Genomic DNA, 17,599 nt, shown 5'->3' on the forward strand with positions numbered 1-17,599 from the left:
AAAATATGGAAATAAAATTTAAAAGTACTTAATTCTTTTAATATAAGTTAAATATATTAAAAATCATTCAGCAAATATAAAAGTATTCACCCCTAAAGTCACTATATATTAGAAAGCTATCTTAAAAATAATAAGAAATATGTATACATTAATATCCTAAGTATTAGGTTTAACAGTTATTTTGGTATATACTATATTTTGTTAAGGGTATTCTTGGTAAGAAAAAAAGTCAAAGCTGCTTCTGTTTCTGCTTTTGGGAAGAAAGTACTTTTTTCTGCTTCTCAGAAACTACTTCTGCTTTTTTCCAAAAGCACATTTTTTCCCAAAAAAGCTTGGCAAAACACCTCAAGTTAGGAGAAAAAAGTACTTTTGAGAAGAAAACAAACACTCATGACCTCTTGAGAAGTTTGGCCAAACAGGCTATTAGCCTGTTAGCAAAGACCCAAAACAAAACATGAAATTATATCCCAAAAAGAAAACTAACAACCATAACTACTTCTAGAGTCGAAATTTTGAATCTAAAGATTCATTTGTGAATACCCACCTCCAAGTGGGATTCAATTCATGGAGATGCCCTTCAGGGGAGGCTATTAAAACATTTGCTTTAGGTCTCAATTTAAGGATTCAAAAATTTTAATTTTATTTTATAATTTTATTTTCACTTTGACAATATTGACGTTCTTCGAAAAATACAAAAAAGAAACAAAAAAGACGGTTACCTTTTAATAGTAGAAATATTTTAGAGCTTTGAATTAAACTATTCAAATTTTATATTAGTAAATAAAGTTTTTTACAACAAGATCTAAGATAATATATTGCAAACACATAGCTAAAATCCTATTAATTTATATTAATCATATCAATATAAATAATAATATTGCTATGTGATTAAGGCTTTATGTCTTGTAAAAATACTATATTATAAACGATCTCTTATTAAAATTCGCCATTGATGTTATTGTCCATTGATTGTATCCCCTTTCTTAATAACGTAAATGAATGTTCAACCAATTTCTTTAGCACTAATAGTGAAATTTACAAATTGTTTTAAGTTTTTATAAAACTATGCATCACATACACCTTTAACACATCTCAAATTAGTGAAAATTTGAAGTAGAGTTAACTTACATACCACAATAGTTGGAGAAACCAGTAGGACACCAAACAACTATATTAACTATTGCGAACACACCAACAAACAAAATAAATATCATGTTGTGCAACCAAAATTCAAATAAGATATGGGGATCCATTATTTTCATAGCTCGATCAATCACAAATTTTTCCGTTGTTGAAAGGTGTTGTTCAGCATTATTAGAGATATTTTAATTTTTTGTCGTATCCATGTATACATTTCAAATTTCTCGTGCTTGTGTTCTAGTTCTTTTATGTTTCCGTCAATTCGTTCATAAATGAAAAGCAATTGTTCAAATTTGTGTATTCCATGATCATGGAAGAAAATACTTCAAGTATATATAAAGGAAACCAATGTGATAGCAACTGTTCTTGGACAAGGTAGCTTTATACTCTAAAATAGGGCCATATACAATATATGGGTGTCAAGTGAGTCGGGTAGGCCCGATACGGGCCCGGACCATCCTGATACCACTAAAGGAGAAGGGGCAGGGATTAAGGAAGGGGGAGTGGGAATAGACGGAAAAAATATTGGGCCGGCCTGGTCCCAGCATGCCAGACCGATGAAATAAAAAAATTAAATTTTCTGATAGGTTCTTCACGTTGCTCAATAGTTATTTTTGCAATGGTTATGGACGATATTTTGGCCCGCCAACACCCCAAAATATTGTGGGGTGCACCTTGCTAAGGTTGGGCCTTCTCACGCAATTCCTACTCGCTCAGAGTTCTGCTTGTGAGCAAGCACTACTTAACCCTTTGACGGGAGGAATTTTAGCACATGACAAAAACAAAGATTGAAAAAATATAGCAAAGATCGTAGTTGTGGAGGGTTTACCTTTTTGATCTTCCTTCCTCTAACAGTCTTGTTCGTTACATACAATATACATATAATTTAACTTATAAAGATTTTCCTCGATTAACTATTAGATGTGATGTTTTTAAATTTCAACATAAATATTAGCAGTTAATCGTGCTTATAAATACTGAATGCCTTTATAATTAACATCTAATGCCCATAATGCTAATTCTAATGATCAGATTGTAGATGACGATTGAGATTTATTTTCCAACTTATTACATCTTTAGAAAACTGTTTTTATGCTACTACAGCATTTTTAGCATTTATTTGTCATGACCCAAAATTCAACTAGTCGTGATGGCACCTAACCCAACCCGTTAGGTAAGTCAAATAGCAACAATCCGATTCAAAAGAGATATAACTGAGAAAATACATGATGAAAATAACTAAACTTTTATACCAAAAATCTCAAGGACTAGTAGTACAAATCATGAGATTCTAAGATTTAGAGTTTACAAAGTTGGTATGAAATAAGTACATCATTTGTTTGAAATATACTTGAATTGATTAAAAATTCTAAAGCTACCAAGAACAAGAGGCATCTATGACCGAAACGCAGGTACATCTTCAAATCCAGCTTCCGCCATACACAGTAACATCAGCATCCAACATCTACACGCAAGGTGGAGAAGTGTAGTATGAGTACAACCGACCCCATATACTCAATAAGTAACAAACCTAACCATAGGTTGAAAGTAATAACGAGTTTAGACAAAGGTTAGAGCCCAACACCAATAGCCAAGAATAGTTCTTAACAATATAAGAAAAATAGTACATGCAATGACTCAAAAATATGTTGCTCAGTGATGTCGCCCAAATTCACACCACTGATTGGGATTGTGAAGCGGTCGATGCAATTATAATTACCCAACGTGAGTCGGGGTCGATTCCACAGAGAGCTTATATTGGATTAGGCATATATCTAGACTAGGTGTATGACGTGCCCAAATTGCACTTCCACATAATTGGTTGTTTCTTCCTACTTCTAAAAAGTATACTATTGTTTGTAAATGAAAAGCTAAGGAACGATATTTTTGGTATTGTTGTTTTTCAAGTTAATAAAAGATCTAGGGTCGTGACTTTCATCTATGTGGTTACCTAACAGATTGTGGGCTTTAGGGCAGGTTTGATTGATCGGGGTGTAATATAGTAATCACACGCAATTTCTCACTCTATACCTCTCGGTAGTTTGAGTGGTTTTGCCCAATTTGGCATTCTCAAGTCCAAATGGGTAATTCACAAAACTAATGATAGATGCTCAAGTCGGGTCTTACTATCTCTAGATTTGACCCTTTAATTGGGGCTATCAATTTTTTGAGTTCACCCCAATTCCTTGTTAGCCAAGTTTTCCTAGACTTAGTCTCTCTTTCTCAAGTAGAGACTAGGTCAATTAGGCATGAATCAATGTTTGCAACCATTAATTCTTAAATTCAAGCAAGAACTAGGCTAAATATCATACACCCAATCACAAACAAGCCCCAAATTAAATACCCATTAGGCACCCACACTAGGGTTGGGTCACAACCCTAGCTAAGAATTTAGCTACTCATAGGCAAAATTGAAGAAACTAAAGAAGAAATTAAGATTAAACTCATAATAGATGATTAAGGGAAGAAAATCTAATGTTAAAATGATAAACTATTACAAAGTTACCCAAAACAGTAAGGGAAAAAAACTGCTATCTACTTTCAGGTATTCAAACATCACCTAAATTCGACAAAAAGATCAATCTATAAACAGATGAAATTATCGAAACAATTGCCCCTGCGGAGGTTGTGCGGCCACATAATTCTGTGTGCAGTCCACACTTTGAAGCTGGCTTGACAGGATGGACTTTTGTGGCCGCACAATTCTGGGATGCGGCCGCACTTTTTCAGATTTTGCGGACCGCACATTTTTAAGTGCGGCCGCACTCTTGGACTTGAGCTGGACATGGGAGATTTCTGCGGACCGCACATTTATGAGTGCAGTCGCACTTTTGCATTCTGTGGCCACACAATAATAGTGCGGTCTGTACTTCTTCAGTGACCCAAAACACCATCTCTCTGAATCTCGTCTTCTACGGCCGCACAATAATTGTGCGGTCCTCACTTTGCGAAGGGAATTTTCAGTGGTTCTTCATAGTCTGCGGCCGCACACAGTATTGTGCATCCGCACTTTGCTCTTTTCTGCTCTGTTTTGGTCCTTGTCCAACTTTACTCCTTCTTGAGTTGATTTTCATCTCTTTGGCTCATTTCCCAATATTCCTGCAAGAAAGCACATTTCATTAGTTCTATGAAATACCTTTAAGTATTTGTGAGCTAAAACAAAAGTAAAACAGTGCAAATAAGTGTCAAAATCCCTATTTATCACTCAACTTGTTCTCAGTTATGAAAAAATAGTCATGCTTCTCAGGTATAACAGTAAAACCCAAATATTTCACCGAAAATACCAAAGTATGAGTAAATCAGAAAAACTGTAATTTTTCCCAAAACCTTTTAACAATAAATAAGATGTTTCATTATCAGATAACATGAGAAAAGTACTTCTCTATGCCTACATATCAGCGTGTACGTGAAATCATGAATGTCACCAAAACTAGGTAGCATGAGGAAATGTATCTCTATGCATGTATGTCAAGTATGCATGTCAAATGCAATGCATTACCTTGATGAACTCATGTACTCACACTCTCATAATACTAAATCTCACTGTCTCACACTTTTCACTCATCACGCTCAATCACTCAACACACTCAGTCACTCAACTCTGTACAGGGTAGATCCAGCCCAAACGCTAATAAATTATGTTGCGACGCGTAGCCCGATCCCATCGTGAATCAATATAGCAACCACGCTCTCTGTGGGTGTGCAGACTCCGGAGGGACAGATCCAGCCCAAGCAGTATAATAAGCCAATCGTGGCATGAATCAATAAAGTCTATTGCGCCCGATACTATAAATATCACTCACAAACAGGCCCTCCGCCTCACTCATTCATCAATCTCTCCAGTCTCTCGGGCTCATAATGTCATGAAGATTAGTCCAAAAATGATAATATGATATATCAATAAATAGCAACAGAGACTGAGATATGATATGCAAATAAATAAGTATGACTAATTATGTAACTACAATTTAAGCAAATAACTCCACAATAGATATGACCTCATTGGGTCCCAACATAATAAGCATATAGCCTAAACATGGTTTCTAACATGGATCACAGCTCATTTACTCTAGCACGTAGAAATTTCACGGATAGAAACAAGAGTAGGTCACTACACAATACCAAAGAATCAATCGACTCATAATTCACACGGTGCACACCCACATGCCCGTTACCTAACATGTGTGTCACCTCAACACCAAATACATAACACGTATATTCAGGGGTTCATACCCTCAGTACGAAGTTTAAAAGTGTTACTTACCTTGAACAAGCCAAATCCAATACTGAGCAAGCCAAACGATGCTCCAAAAATGCCATCCCACGCGTACCGACCTCCGAACGGCTCGAAACTAGCCAAAAGCAACCCAAGAACATCAAACAATGCCAAAGAAAACAAAACCAATCGGTAAAGGACAAATCTTTAATCAAAAGTTCCAAAGTCAACCAAAATGTCAAACCCTGGGCCCGCACCTCAGAATCCGACAACTCATTTAATTACGTGTTCAACCATACTAGTTTCACTCAAATTCGACACCGAATCGATGTTCAAAACTCAAAAAATCACTCTATGAAACTTTAGACAAAAATCCCTAATTTCTCTTTTCAAATCATCAACCAATTGCCAAAAATAAAGATTGATTCTTGAAATATAAACAAAATCGAGTAGAGAACACTTACCCCAATCCATATGGTGAAATCGCTTCAAAAATCGTCTCAATCCGAGCTCCATAGCTCCAAATATTCAAAAATGTCTTAAACCTTCGACATATAGTACTTTATACACTGTTCCAGGGGTACCCTTTGCGATCGCGGTTACAAACCTCGCGATCGCGATTACAAAATTTTCCAGGACAATTTTTACCCAATGCGATCGCGGCCATTTCCCTGCGATCGCGAAAAACAAACTTCTCTAACCTTTCTCAAACTCTTCTCAGACAGCTTGTAGTTTACTAGCCATAACGTTTTGTATAAAACTCTAAATGACAAACGGTTTATTTTTGAAAACTAGACACAAAGGGTTACAACTTTCATTTTTGGATCATCTCCAAATTCCTTATAGATTGCAAGATATAAACTTCCAAAATCGGGTCAGTGATAGCAGATTTTTCTTCTACGTGATCGCGAAAAGGCTTCCGCGATTGCGATTTCACATGTCTATTTTTCCTATTTTACTCTTCCCGATCGCGGCCCTATCTACGTGATCGCAATGTACACCTTGTAGCCAAAAATCAGCAGCTAAAAATGGCCTAGAAATGGTCCTATACCACCCCCCCCTCCCCCTAAACTCACTCGAGCCCCTCGGAACCTCGTCTGAACATACCAACAAGTCCCAAAATAGAACACGAACCTATTCGAGACCTCAAATCACACATAACAACATCAAAACCATGAATCGCCGATCAAGATCAATCTCTTAAGTTCATAAACTTCAAACATCAAATCAAGCGTCCGATTCACCTAACAAATCCAGAATGAACCCAAATTTTGCATACAAGTTCCAAATGACATATCGAACCTATTCCAACTCCCGGAACAACAATCTGAACCCGATAACATCGAAGTCAACTATCGGTCAAACTTACGAACATTCCAAATCTTTAAATTTCCAACTTTCGCTAATGAGTGCCGAAACCTTCTAGAAATATCCAAATGTAAATTCGGGCATACGCCCAAGTCCAAAATCACCATCCGAGCTTAACGGAACCATCAAAACTCCGATCCGAGGTCCAATACTCAAAAGTCAAACTTGGTTAACTCTTTCAACTTAAAGCTTCCTAATTGAGAATTATTCTTCCAAACTAATTCTGAATCACCCGAAAATCGAAACAACCAATACACGCAAGTCATACTACATCGTACGGAGCTACTCATGCCCTCAAACCACCGAGCGAAGTGCAAATGCTTAAAACGCCCGGTCGGGTCGTTACATTATTATCTGACAATTATTTCTATGTTATTTTATATAGCTGGAATTTCACTTTTTTAATATAAGTAAAATTCCAACTATAGATTAGCTGTAAATAAATGATTGATAAGTTAAAAAAGTGTATATTTTTGCTATTCCGCCTATTTTTCACATTTGTTGCTACTTAAATCCTACTCTAAAAGGTTGTGGTGCACAAACACTTGTTGAAATAATATATAAAAACTTAAAAATTGCAGCGACAAAAAAACCAAGTCTGGCAACTTGTATAGCTAGAATAATTTAAAATTACAAAATTATGTAAGAGGATTACCAAGCGTTATCAAACACTGTTGCACCAATTACTCCTACCTATTCTTCTTCAATTCAACTTTCAGACAAAATCAATTGGTGTCAAGAGTTTTGTGAACCTTCGAGGTAAGTTAAATAGGGGTGCGCTCTTCACAAATAAACGAGCTTGATGTTTATATACTATAAGGTTCGGAGCTAAACGTTTATGATAAAAAATAAACGTGGAGACTTACTAAAATATTGGATAAAGCATGAAAAGAAAAATTAATTCTTGCAATTAGGGGTGTACATAGAGCGGGTTGGTTCAATTTTTATTAAAATCAAACCAAACCAACTATATCGGTTTGAATTAGTTCGATTTTGTCGGATTTTTTGGAGTTCTTTTGTTACATGAATAATATGTCAGTCTTACTTTATTAAATTTTTTATAAGTAAATATATCTTAAATAAAAATTAAAAAAATTAACAAACATATAATCTATTAAAATATTCTTATGAGAGAATTTTCTTAGTATCACATGATAGTTATTTTTTTAGTTGTCTAACAATAACTTTTCGTTGATGTAAACTTTCAAGGTTAATCGAATTTAATAATTAAATATAAAAATTAATATGACACCTAAATAATGATATGTTCTACAATATTTAATGTTCAATTATTGAAATATCACTTCAAAATCGAAAAAGATATAAGAATTTAATAGATCTGACATATGAATATGAAAGAACAAAGAGATTGACGCATTTCAATAACACTTGATAAGAAAGTGATCATACAACACATTATTTAAAGTTAATAAAAATGGAGCACTTCATATTCTATTAAATATTACTTTCCATAAGAGAATCCCAAATATTTTTAGATATTTTTAAAGAAAATTCTACATAAGTCTTAAAAGTATATATAAAAATTATATATTTATATGCCGGTTTGGTTCGGAATATTTTACTCAATTCCAAATTTCATCGGGTTTTTTAATCGATTTGATTTGACTTTTCTGTTTGGTACGATTTTCTAGTTAGATTTGTACACTTGCAAGGATGGTCTCGGATGTGCTAACTTTTCAAGCATCATTTGTAGCTTCAGAAAGCACTTTTAGTACAGCAAGATTTAAATTCGCACTAAAAACACAATACACTCGTTGACGGAGGACAACTTAGAAATTTTAGTCTTGTTTATAAAAGATTGATCAAAACGAAGATGAGAAACTTTGACCTCCCAGAACAAAATGAGGCAGCTTATAATGAGATCCTATTCATTGCAAGAGGATGTATGAGTGGTTGGCTGTGGTGGGTACGGGAAGAGGTAGAGAGCGGTCTAAAAAGTATTGGGGAGAGGTGATCAGGCAAGACTTGGCACAATTACGGATTTTCGAGGACATGACCTTGATAGGAAGGTCTGGAAGTCAAGCATTAGAATTGTAGGCTAGGGGTAGTCGAGCTTTTCCTACTTCATACCGGGGGTCAGACGGGGTTGGATAGGGTTGATCTTAGATGGTTTGTGGCTAATATTGAATCCACACTATCCTTTCTATTTTTTTTAGTCTCAGACCTTAATTACTGGTTACTGTTATTGCATGTCATCTATTTTTTGGTTTTTATGCTTCTGCAACTATTTCTACGGTTTCTGCTGACGCTACTGATGGATTGTCTCTTCTTATTTTATTCCCCTCTTCCTGCGCCAAGGGTCTATCGGAAACAGCTTCTCTGCTCCATCAGGGTAAGGGTAAGATTTGCGTACACACTACCCTCCACATACCTCACTTTGTGGGATTTTACTCGATCGTCGTCGTCGACGTTGTTATTGTATATTTCAATTTTAAAGGAAGATAGCCTCGTGAAGCCATAGGAAAACAAAGCAAATCCTTTAAATTAATGTAATTTTATTTTTAATGCAAAATTATAATATGTAATTTACAAGTTTTAAACTCAAAAATAAAAAGTTGCAAATTAGAATTGTATTAAAAAGATATAAAATTCAAAGTCCTTTTAAATAAAATTAAAGGCTTTTAGCTTTGGAATTTTTTAAATTTTTTTAAAGTTGTATGTTTAAATATTTCAAATTTGTACACACATTAAACAAAAAGGAAAATCCCACCAAATACTACATCCCAGATAAGAACCGGGCCACTAGGACCAGGATGTGGGCCGGTTTGGTCCCACCCTCTAGACCTCGGCTTGCCTATGCCCCCTACCTGAGCCCCCTTTTCCGTTGAACCGAACCGGCCCAAGACCAGCCCACTGGACACCCCTGAAACAGTAGGAGGAAAATGACATTATTGGTTAAAAAAGTTAGGATTTCATTAGCTCTTTTCTCCAGCTGTGTTATCTCTGATTGAAACACAGACATGTTGCTCTCCTTGCATTTATATAGGAGCTAGAACATTTTGGGGCAGAGGGAGTATTAGACAATCCCAAGAATGTTAAAAAAATATGTTTCTTGCATACTTTTTCGCTTGACAGTGCTTAATTAATAAGTATATCAATCTTTGACTAGTAAAGTTTATACAATTCATTAAATTGGTTTGGTGCAAAATACATATTCCAACAAGGGTTATAAGTTTTTTCCATCGTAAGTTAAAACAACACTTTTTAAGTTTGAAATGTGCCCCTGAATGAAGTTTCGATGTAGTACGTAGGTATGGGGTTAGATGATCTTTACTTATGCAGAAGTACTGTACATGCAAACATTGTAGGAGTAATTAGCTAATAGGTACTACTACTCCGTCTCAATTTCTATAATGTATAATATTTGAACTAAGTTTATCTGTATTTATCTGTATTTATCTGTAATACGGTACAATTGAATTTATACGTGATTTTTAGATAAATGAACTAATTTGATCCTGAAATAATATAATAATTGAAGAAATACACAATACTTAGCCTTAGAATGTAGATGAAATAGCAAAGATGATGATTCCGTGAACACGGTTTCCGAACACAGTAATGATGAGATCTAAAAGCAAGAAAGTGAAATTGTATAAAGCTTTGTATAGAATATAGTATATATTCTTGCCAGAAAATTCGTGTCCTTTACTATGGTAATTGAGTTTACTATTTATAGTTATGCCTAGGGAAAAAAGTCATAAGATCATGCCCTCCTTTAATGTCAATTATGAGGGTCATTGATGAAGATGTAATGTTGAGTATAAATGCCAAATTCTCTTTAACGGACCGTCGCTCTTAATTCTGCAGAATATTCCTTAGTAAATGCTATCGGGCGCAAAGCATTTAATACACATTTATGAACGTTATCCGTTCCGGTGACAGGTGAAGTGGTTGTATTCGGTCCTCAACCATCCCATCTTGGATTCCACGTGTCCTCCTTTTAATCATCCATGTGTCATATCATATTTCACCCTATACAGATAGTCCCTCTGCTTTCCGGTGACATAACTTTGTGTTACCGGAAAGTTGGTAGAAACACCTTTTTGGCGGGAATTACTATAATTCCCTCCGAATGTCTCTGACAGTTGATTAGACTCACGTCTCTCCGCATTTAATGCTCCGAACACATGTCATCCCATGATTCAGTACAGCTTTTGCCGATTATCGAGGTAATCATGGCCATGAATTTAGCCGCCAAAATTTTACTTATACGCAACTTTCTTTTCCTTTACGTTTCACAACTGCTTGAGCTTTTGATTTGCATCTTTTTTCTAATTTCCTTTAAACACAAACTTTTTACCTTCTTCTTTTCCAATGGCTTCTCCTTCCAAACGTGGTAGTTCCTCAAAGAATAAGAACAAAACCGAGGACTCCATTCCTCCAACAGTGGATTCCATCATCCCAAGGAGGCTTATTACTTCGAAGAATTTTGAAGAGAAATTCCATACTGCTAACCCTCGTACATGGGTTATTAGTAGGTACCCTTCTTCCATTCGTCCTTTCAGTATTTCTGCTATGAAGGATGCCTGCAACTGTAATGAGTTGGAAATTATCGCTCCTGATCTATCAGAGCGAGTGACCGTTCCCAAGAAAGGTTTTACATACTTTTTTCTTTAACCGCGGAGCTTGATTCCGTGATTGCAGAGTTTTGCCTTCGCTACCAAGTATGTTTGGCACAGGTAAGTCCTTCAGAGTAGAAGACGATCGCCTGCCTCCGACGCTTGCGCCAAGAAACTAGAGAGGAGCTAACTTTAGCTCATGTGATGAATCTTTATTCCCCTAAAATCTTCCACGGGGGAATGATAAACCTTTGCAAGCGTGACCACCATGCTTTGTTGTCTAGCATGGATGATGAAAACGACCGTGGGTGGATAGAACAGTTCGTTGTAGTGGCCACCAACAAAACTATTCCGACAACGGCTTCATCCTTTCCGGTTGCTTGGAAATGCACACGTAAGTTCTTTGTATAAAATTTCTCTTATTAGATATTCTTTTATGGCCGTATCATCTCTTCACCCTTCGTATGTTTCAGAAATTCTATGGTTCCCACCACCGATGGAAGGTTTGTACCGGTGGGTTCAGAAGATTTTGGACGTCACAACGCCCGAAACTCGTTCGTGAAAACAACTGGCCCTTAAATACGGGTGGAAGGTCAAATATCATAGTAACTCTAATTTACCTTGTTTCTATTTTTGCGTATGAAGAACTTGGTTGAACCCTTATGACTTTGTTCACGAAATTAGGTCTACCTACATGCTCTGTTGTTGTCCCCGAGGAGGACGTTCTAGTTGATCCTGCTGATGCAGCGAGTCTGCTTCAAGAAGCACTTACTCGAACAGGTATCTCCGGGCCTGTTTCATGTGCGAATATTTCTTTATGAAGTACCCGGCCGGATGATAAACAAATAAAGAGAAGACGTTCTTCCGCGGCAGGGGAAAAGAATAAAAGGGCTAAGATTGCTGCCCCCGAGTCATCTCCGGTGGCGATGATGACTGGCCCTCCTTCTGGGCTGGTCATAGACACTATGATGATCGACGATGATGAAGAAGTTGGTGATGAGGGAGCTTGTTTACATATGAGGCGACAATCCTCATCATCTCAAGAGGATGCTCGACCTGTTGACATAATTGCACCAACTGAAGGCAACGTCTCAACACTTTGAGGATAATCTGATTTAGTGAAATATGCTAACTCCCGTTTTCGGGCACCAATTGCTGTAATAGGTGTTACGAGGCTGAGTACCGGGTCCTTGCAGTCTTTGGTTGGAGAGCATTCAACAACCGGCACTGCATTTAATGCAGCTGCTTCTCATTCTTCAACTCCATCAGCTCCATGTCCACCTTCACCAACACCAGCAACTGCTACATCACTTCCATCTCCATCCACTCTTCCACCAGCAATTGATGTATCACCTCCATCAGCCATATCTGACCATGAATAAGGTGTTCCTCTTCCACAATCCCAGTTCATGGTAATTTGGGGAAATATTATGCCGCCCCTTCTGAAGATCCACAAAAGAGGAGGAATTACTCTTTTGGTTTCTACCAGGTGCAACTTATTGTCCCGACCGGTGGAACTTGCTAATTATCTAAAGCCTTTGGCTTCAGAAAATGACTGGGAAAATGCCATGCACAATGTCATGTGTGGTTGAACAATACCATGTATGTCGCCCCTTCTCAGGAGAGTGTTTGTTGAAAAATGCCATGCACAATGCCGCATTGGTACGTTCTTTTATTCCTTCGTCACTTCTTCTACTTTAGTATGAATTTATTTTAAGTTTTACTTCTTCTTGTTTTGTAGGCCAACTTTCTTGCTTCTAAGGGCCTTCAAAGATTGATTCATGAGAAGGAAGAATATACTTCTGAACAGAATAAATTTTTGGTGGAATGGGACCAGACTATTCTCCACCTCTCGGAACTGGAAACCAGAGTTGTTGTGGCCGCTGTCTTGGAGGCTCGTCTGCAGCAAACCGAGCAAGAAGTGGTAACCCTTAGCCAAGAAATTGGGCCACTGAGGGTTAGATTTGATGAGGCCAAGGCCAAATGGGCAGAATTCCAAAACATCATAGTTGTTGCAGCCGTCCGTGAGGTTGTCTCCGCTAAAAGAGTGATTATCTTGGAGGCAGCCTTGAACTCCAAAAGTGAAGAGCTTTCAGTCGTGGAGGTGAAACATGACCAACTAGAAGAGAAGTACAGGAAAACTATTGAGCATAATAGGCTCTTTAGTTCAACTGTCTGCGAGCTCGACATCAGCCTCTAATCTGGTAGATCCGCCGGGGAAAAACCTTTCCGCCGAGGTTACTCAACTCAAAGAATAACTTAAGCGTCGAGCGGCTTCTCTCATTATTGAAAAAACTTATTCTATGTATAGCATGAGGAGAAAAACCTTTGAAGAGGCCAAATCTGGTATCATTGATGTTGATGCCGAAATTGCTAAGGCCCGAGAGCTTAAGTTGGCTGCAAAAAATGGACTCCCGGCACAGTCTGATGCTCTGGGTTCTTCTGATTCCGGTTAATGCAGATACTTCTCTTCCTTCTGGTCCCGGAGGAGCTGCAGTTTATCTTTTCCTTTCTTTTTTCATTTTGATCTTGTAACGTTTTGGCCTGTTCTTGTGAATAAAGACATATTTTTTGTTCAAATATCGTTTGAGTCTTACTTTCGTTTGAATATCCATGCACGTTTTTCACTTTTGCATTTGCTCAAGTATTTTGCGCATGTTGTTAAATTCGTGCTTTACTAAGTGTAGTCTCGAATGCCTTTTCTTCGAAGCATTTTGGTTTCGAGTATTATCCCTTTTACGTGAGGGTTTTAATGAATTTTTGTGCAAGTTTCCCTTTTACGTAAGGGTTTCTATGAATATTTGCGCACGTTTCCCTTTTACGTGAGAGTTTCAATGAATATTTGTGCAAGTTTGCTTTTTGCGTCCTTTTCATATGTGACTTCCGGTGTATATTTCTCTGATGGCATTTTGGATTCCGTGTATTGATTCTTCCAGAACCAACCCTTTAACACGAGGATTTTTATAAGAGAGGGCTCTCTTATGTTTGCGGTGCTCTTGTAGAAGACGTCTCGTGTACATTACGACACTAATATTTTAAGTACTTGTTTAACTTTCAAATGACAAAATCAGCTCATCGCTCAGACAAGAAACAAGATAAAAGCAAAAGTATTTCATTTTACTCCTTCTATTTTCAAAAATTACATAAGCATTTTGCTATGCAGAAAAGAAACTGCCATTACTTGTGGCTATCTTGTACAACTTGTTCTATGGGGCTGGCTGCGCAGTCCCCGATCCCGATGATGTATTTTGTTTTCGAATTTTTGTTCCCGGTTGATGTGGCAGTCATTGTTGCCGTATCTTCATATCATCCCCCCAGTGTTGGAATGCGAAGAATGCGAATTGGAACACTGGAAGTCTTGTATCTTCGAAGGTCCCACCAATGAATTGCTAGGAAGTCCTCCACTCGGCAACATATCTTGTTTCCCCTTAGGAATCCATACTACCAAGCGAAAGAATACCTAACAGTCTTCTGGCAGTTTGTGCCCGTGAACGGTCGGGTAACCCCTGTTTGGTAGCAAATTTAACTTTCCGGTGGGAATTTGCTATCGAACCAAAGATTACTTAATCGTCCCCGAGTGGGAGCTTGTTCGTTTGCCTTGCAATCAAAGGTCTTATTGTTGTTGTCTTCATAGTATGCTTTTTGTCGCTGCCTCGTTAAAAACCTTACCAGAAAAACCCAATTGGGACAGAAATTGAACGAAGGTAAAAAGAGTGCAGCACATACTTTCTGTTTAAGTGTTGTTCATCAGCAATAATACCTTTTGAGGTGTGCCACATCCCAATTATTGGGCAACTTATCCTCATTCTGGTTCTCCAACTCATATGAACCTTTCCCAGTGAAAGCTGAAATCCGGTAAGGACCTTCCCACATTGGACCTAACTTTCCCGTGTTGAGCTCCTGGGTATTTTGTGTTACTTTCCTTAGAACCAAGTCTCCTATTTTGAAAAAACAAAAATTGGCTCTTCGATTGTAATATCGCTCCATCCTCTATTTTTGAGTTGCCATTCTTACATGCGCCAAGTCCCTGCGTCCTTCGAGCAGTTTCAAATTGATTAGCATTGCTTTGTCGTTCGATTCTTCATTTGTCTGAGAATATCTCAAAGTGGGTTCGTCCACTTCAACCGAGGTTAGGGCTTCAGCACCGTACATGAGAGAAAAAGGAGTTTCTCCTGTACTTGATTTGGCTGCTGTTTGGTAGGCCCATAGAACTCCGGGCAACTCTTTAGGCCATTTGTCTTTTGCTACTTCCAGACTTTTCATGAGGTTGCAAATGATCACTTATTTTTTTGACTCTGTTTGACCATTTGCGCTCAGATGATAAGGCGAGGATATGATTCTCTTCATTTTCAGGTCTTCGAAGAACTTTGTAACTTTTGCACCGATAAACTGGGGGGGACATTATCGCATGCTATCCTCTTTTGGTATTCCAAACCTGCAAATTATATTTTTCCACAGAAGATCGACCAGTTCGCATTCTCCAATCTTTTGATAAGAACCTGCTTCCACCCATTTAAATAAATAATCAGTCAAAATTAAAAGAAGCTTTACCTTTCCAGAAGCCGGGGGCAGTGGTCCGATGATATCCATCCCCCATTTCATGAACGACCACGGGGATAGAACTGTAAGGGTTCTTTCGGTTGATGTGCTAATGATGCATAGCGTTGGCACTTATCACATTTTCGTACAAAATCTTTGGCGTCTTGTTCCATGCGGGGCCAATAATATCCTGCCCGTACCGATTTCAGCACCAAAGACTTTGTGCCTGAGTGATTACCGCATATCCCTTCGTGGATTTCTCTCATGACATAGTCAGCTTCTGATGCTCCTAAACACCGGGCCAACGGGCCTTGAAATAATTTTCTATACAATTGGCCTTTCTTGAAGCTATAACGTGCAGCTTTAGTGCGTAAACCTTGTGACGCTTTAGGATCGTCAGGCAACTTTCTGTGCTCGAGGTAGTTGATTAGTTCGTTTCTCCAGTCCCAGACCAGACTGGCCGAATTCATTTCATAGTAACCATTCGTATCAAGGACTGAAGTCATCAGTTGTACCACCATTCTAGACTCTGATCCCTTTATCTCCATCGATGAACCTAAGTTTGCTAATGCATCTGCTTCTACATTATCCTCTCTCACGATATGAGTGATTGACCACTCAGAGAATCGTGCCAAAAGAGCCTGGACCTTTATCACGTATTGTTGCATACGTTCTTCTTTGGAATCAAAGATCCCATAAATTTGATTTACCACCAGCTGTGAGTCGCATTTGATTTCGATAACCGCGGAATTAAGTCCCCGGGCCAATTCGAGCCCTGCAATCAAAGCTTCATACTCTACTTCATTTTTAGTTAAAGGAATTGTTCGGATAGCTTGCCTTAAAGTTTCCCCTGAAGGCATGATTAAAACTATTCCGAGCCCGGATCCTTTTACGTTCAAGGCTCCATCCAAAAATAAGGTCCAAACCCCTGATGTCGATTTTGACACCATAACTACCTCCTTGGTTGCCAAAGGTAGCAGTCCCAGACTAAAATCGGCTACGAAGTCAGCCAAGACTTGTGAATTAATTGCAGTCCTCGGTTTATATTATATGTCGAATTCACTCATTTCGACGGTCCATTTGGCCAATTTGCCCGAGAGTTCGAGTTTGTGAAGGATGTTCCGCAAAGGGAAAGTAGTCACCACAGCTATTGGGTGGCATTAAAATAGGTCCTCAGCTTCCGAGCGACGACTACTAGAGCTAAGGCCAGTTTTTTCAAGTGCGGGTAGCGAGTTTCTGCTCCCGTTAAAATTTTGCTAACGTAATAAATAGGAAGTTGTGTACCTTCATCCTCCTGGACTAAAACCGCACTTATCGCAGCTTCTGAAACTGAGAGGTAGACTAACAATGTTTCACCTTCTTTTGGTTTCGAGAGCACTGGACGACTTGATAAGTACTTCTTCAAGTCCCTCAAAGCATGTTGGCACTCCGGCGTTCATTCAAAGTTGTTCTTCTTTTTTAGCAATGTAAAAGAAGCGATGACACTTTGTCGATGACCGAAAAATGAACCTGCTCAAAACTTCTAACCTTCATATGAGTCTTTGGACTTCCTTCACATTAGATAATTGTTCCGGGATATTGTCTATGGCCACATTTTGTCAGGGTTTACCTCAATTCCCTTTTATGAGACCAGAAACCCCAGGAACTTACCGGAGTTGACCCCAAACGCGCACTTTTCGGGGGTAAGTTTCATGTTATGCTTCCTCAGGATATCTAATGTTTCTTGCAAATGCTTAAGGTGGTCACCTGCATT

General features: G+C 38.1%; 2 protein-coding genes across 2 annotated transcripts; both read right to left on the minus strand.

Moving 5' to 3' along the window:
* Positions 1-14,829: 14,829 nt before the first annotated feature.
* On the minus strand, positions 14,830-15,570 carry LOC138901669 (uncharacterized). Its single transcript, XM_070189447.1, has 3 exons — positions 15,322-15,570; positions 15,068-15,207; positions 14,830-14,971 (listed from the first exon to the last, which is right to left on the minus strand). The coding sequence occupies exons 1-3, from the start codon at positions 15,568-15,570 to the stop codon at positions 14,830-14,832; spliced, it is 531 nt and encodes a 176-aa protein (XP_070045548.1).
* A 335-nt stretch (positions 15,571-15,905) lies between these two features.
* Positions 15,906-16,706, minus strand: LOC138901670 (uncharacterized). The gene has a single exon (XM_070189448.1). It carries the CDS (start codon positions 16,704-16,706, stop codon positions 15,906-15,908), a length of 801 nt encoding a protein of 266 aa, XP_070045549.1.
* Between the last annotated feature and the right edge of the window lie 893 nt (positions 16,707-17,599).

The sequence above is a fragment of the Nicotiana tomentosiformis genome, chromosome 11, assembly GCF_000390325.3.
Source record: "Nicotiana tomentosiformis chromosome 11, ASM39032v3, whole genome shotgun sequence".
NCBI lineage: Eukaryota > Viridiplantae > Streptophyta > Magnoliopsida > Solanales > Solanaceae > Nicotiana > Nicotiana tomentosiformis.

Bases quoted from the DNA above. Each gene is read 5' to 3' on its own strand.
- LOC138901669 (XM_070189447.1), bottom strand. From the start codon at position 15,570: ATGAAAAGTCTGGAAGTAGCAAAAGACAAATGGCCTAAAGAGTTGCCC. The intron at 15,208-15,321 runs GTAAGAATGGCA...CAAAATACCCAG, and splicing joins GACGCAGGGACTTGGCGCAT to GAGCTCAACACGGGAAAGTT. The intron at 14,972-15,067 runs GTATTATTGCTG...TTTTCTGGTAAG, and splicing joins GATGTGGCACACCTCAAAAG to GTTTTTAACGAGGCAGCGAC.
- LOC138901670 (XM_070189448.1), bottom strand. From the start codon at position 16,706: ATGCCTTCAGGGGAAACTTTAAGGCAAGCTATCCGAACAATTCCTTTA.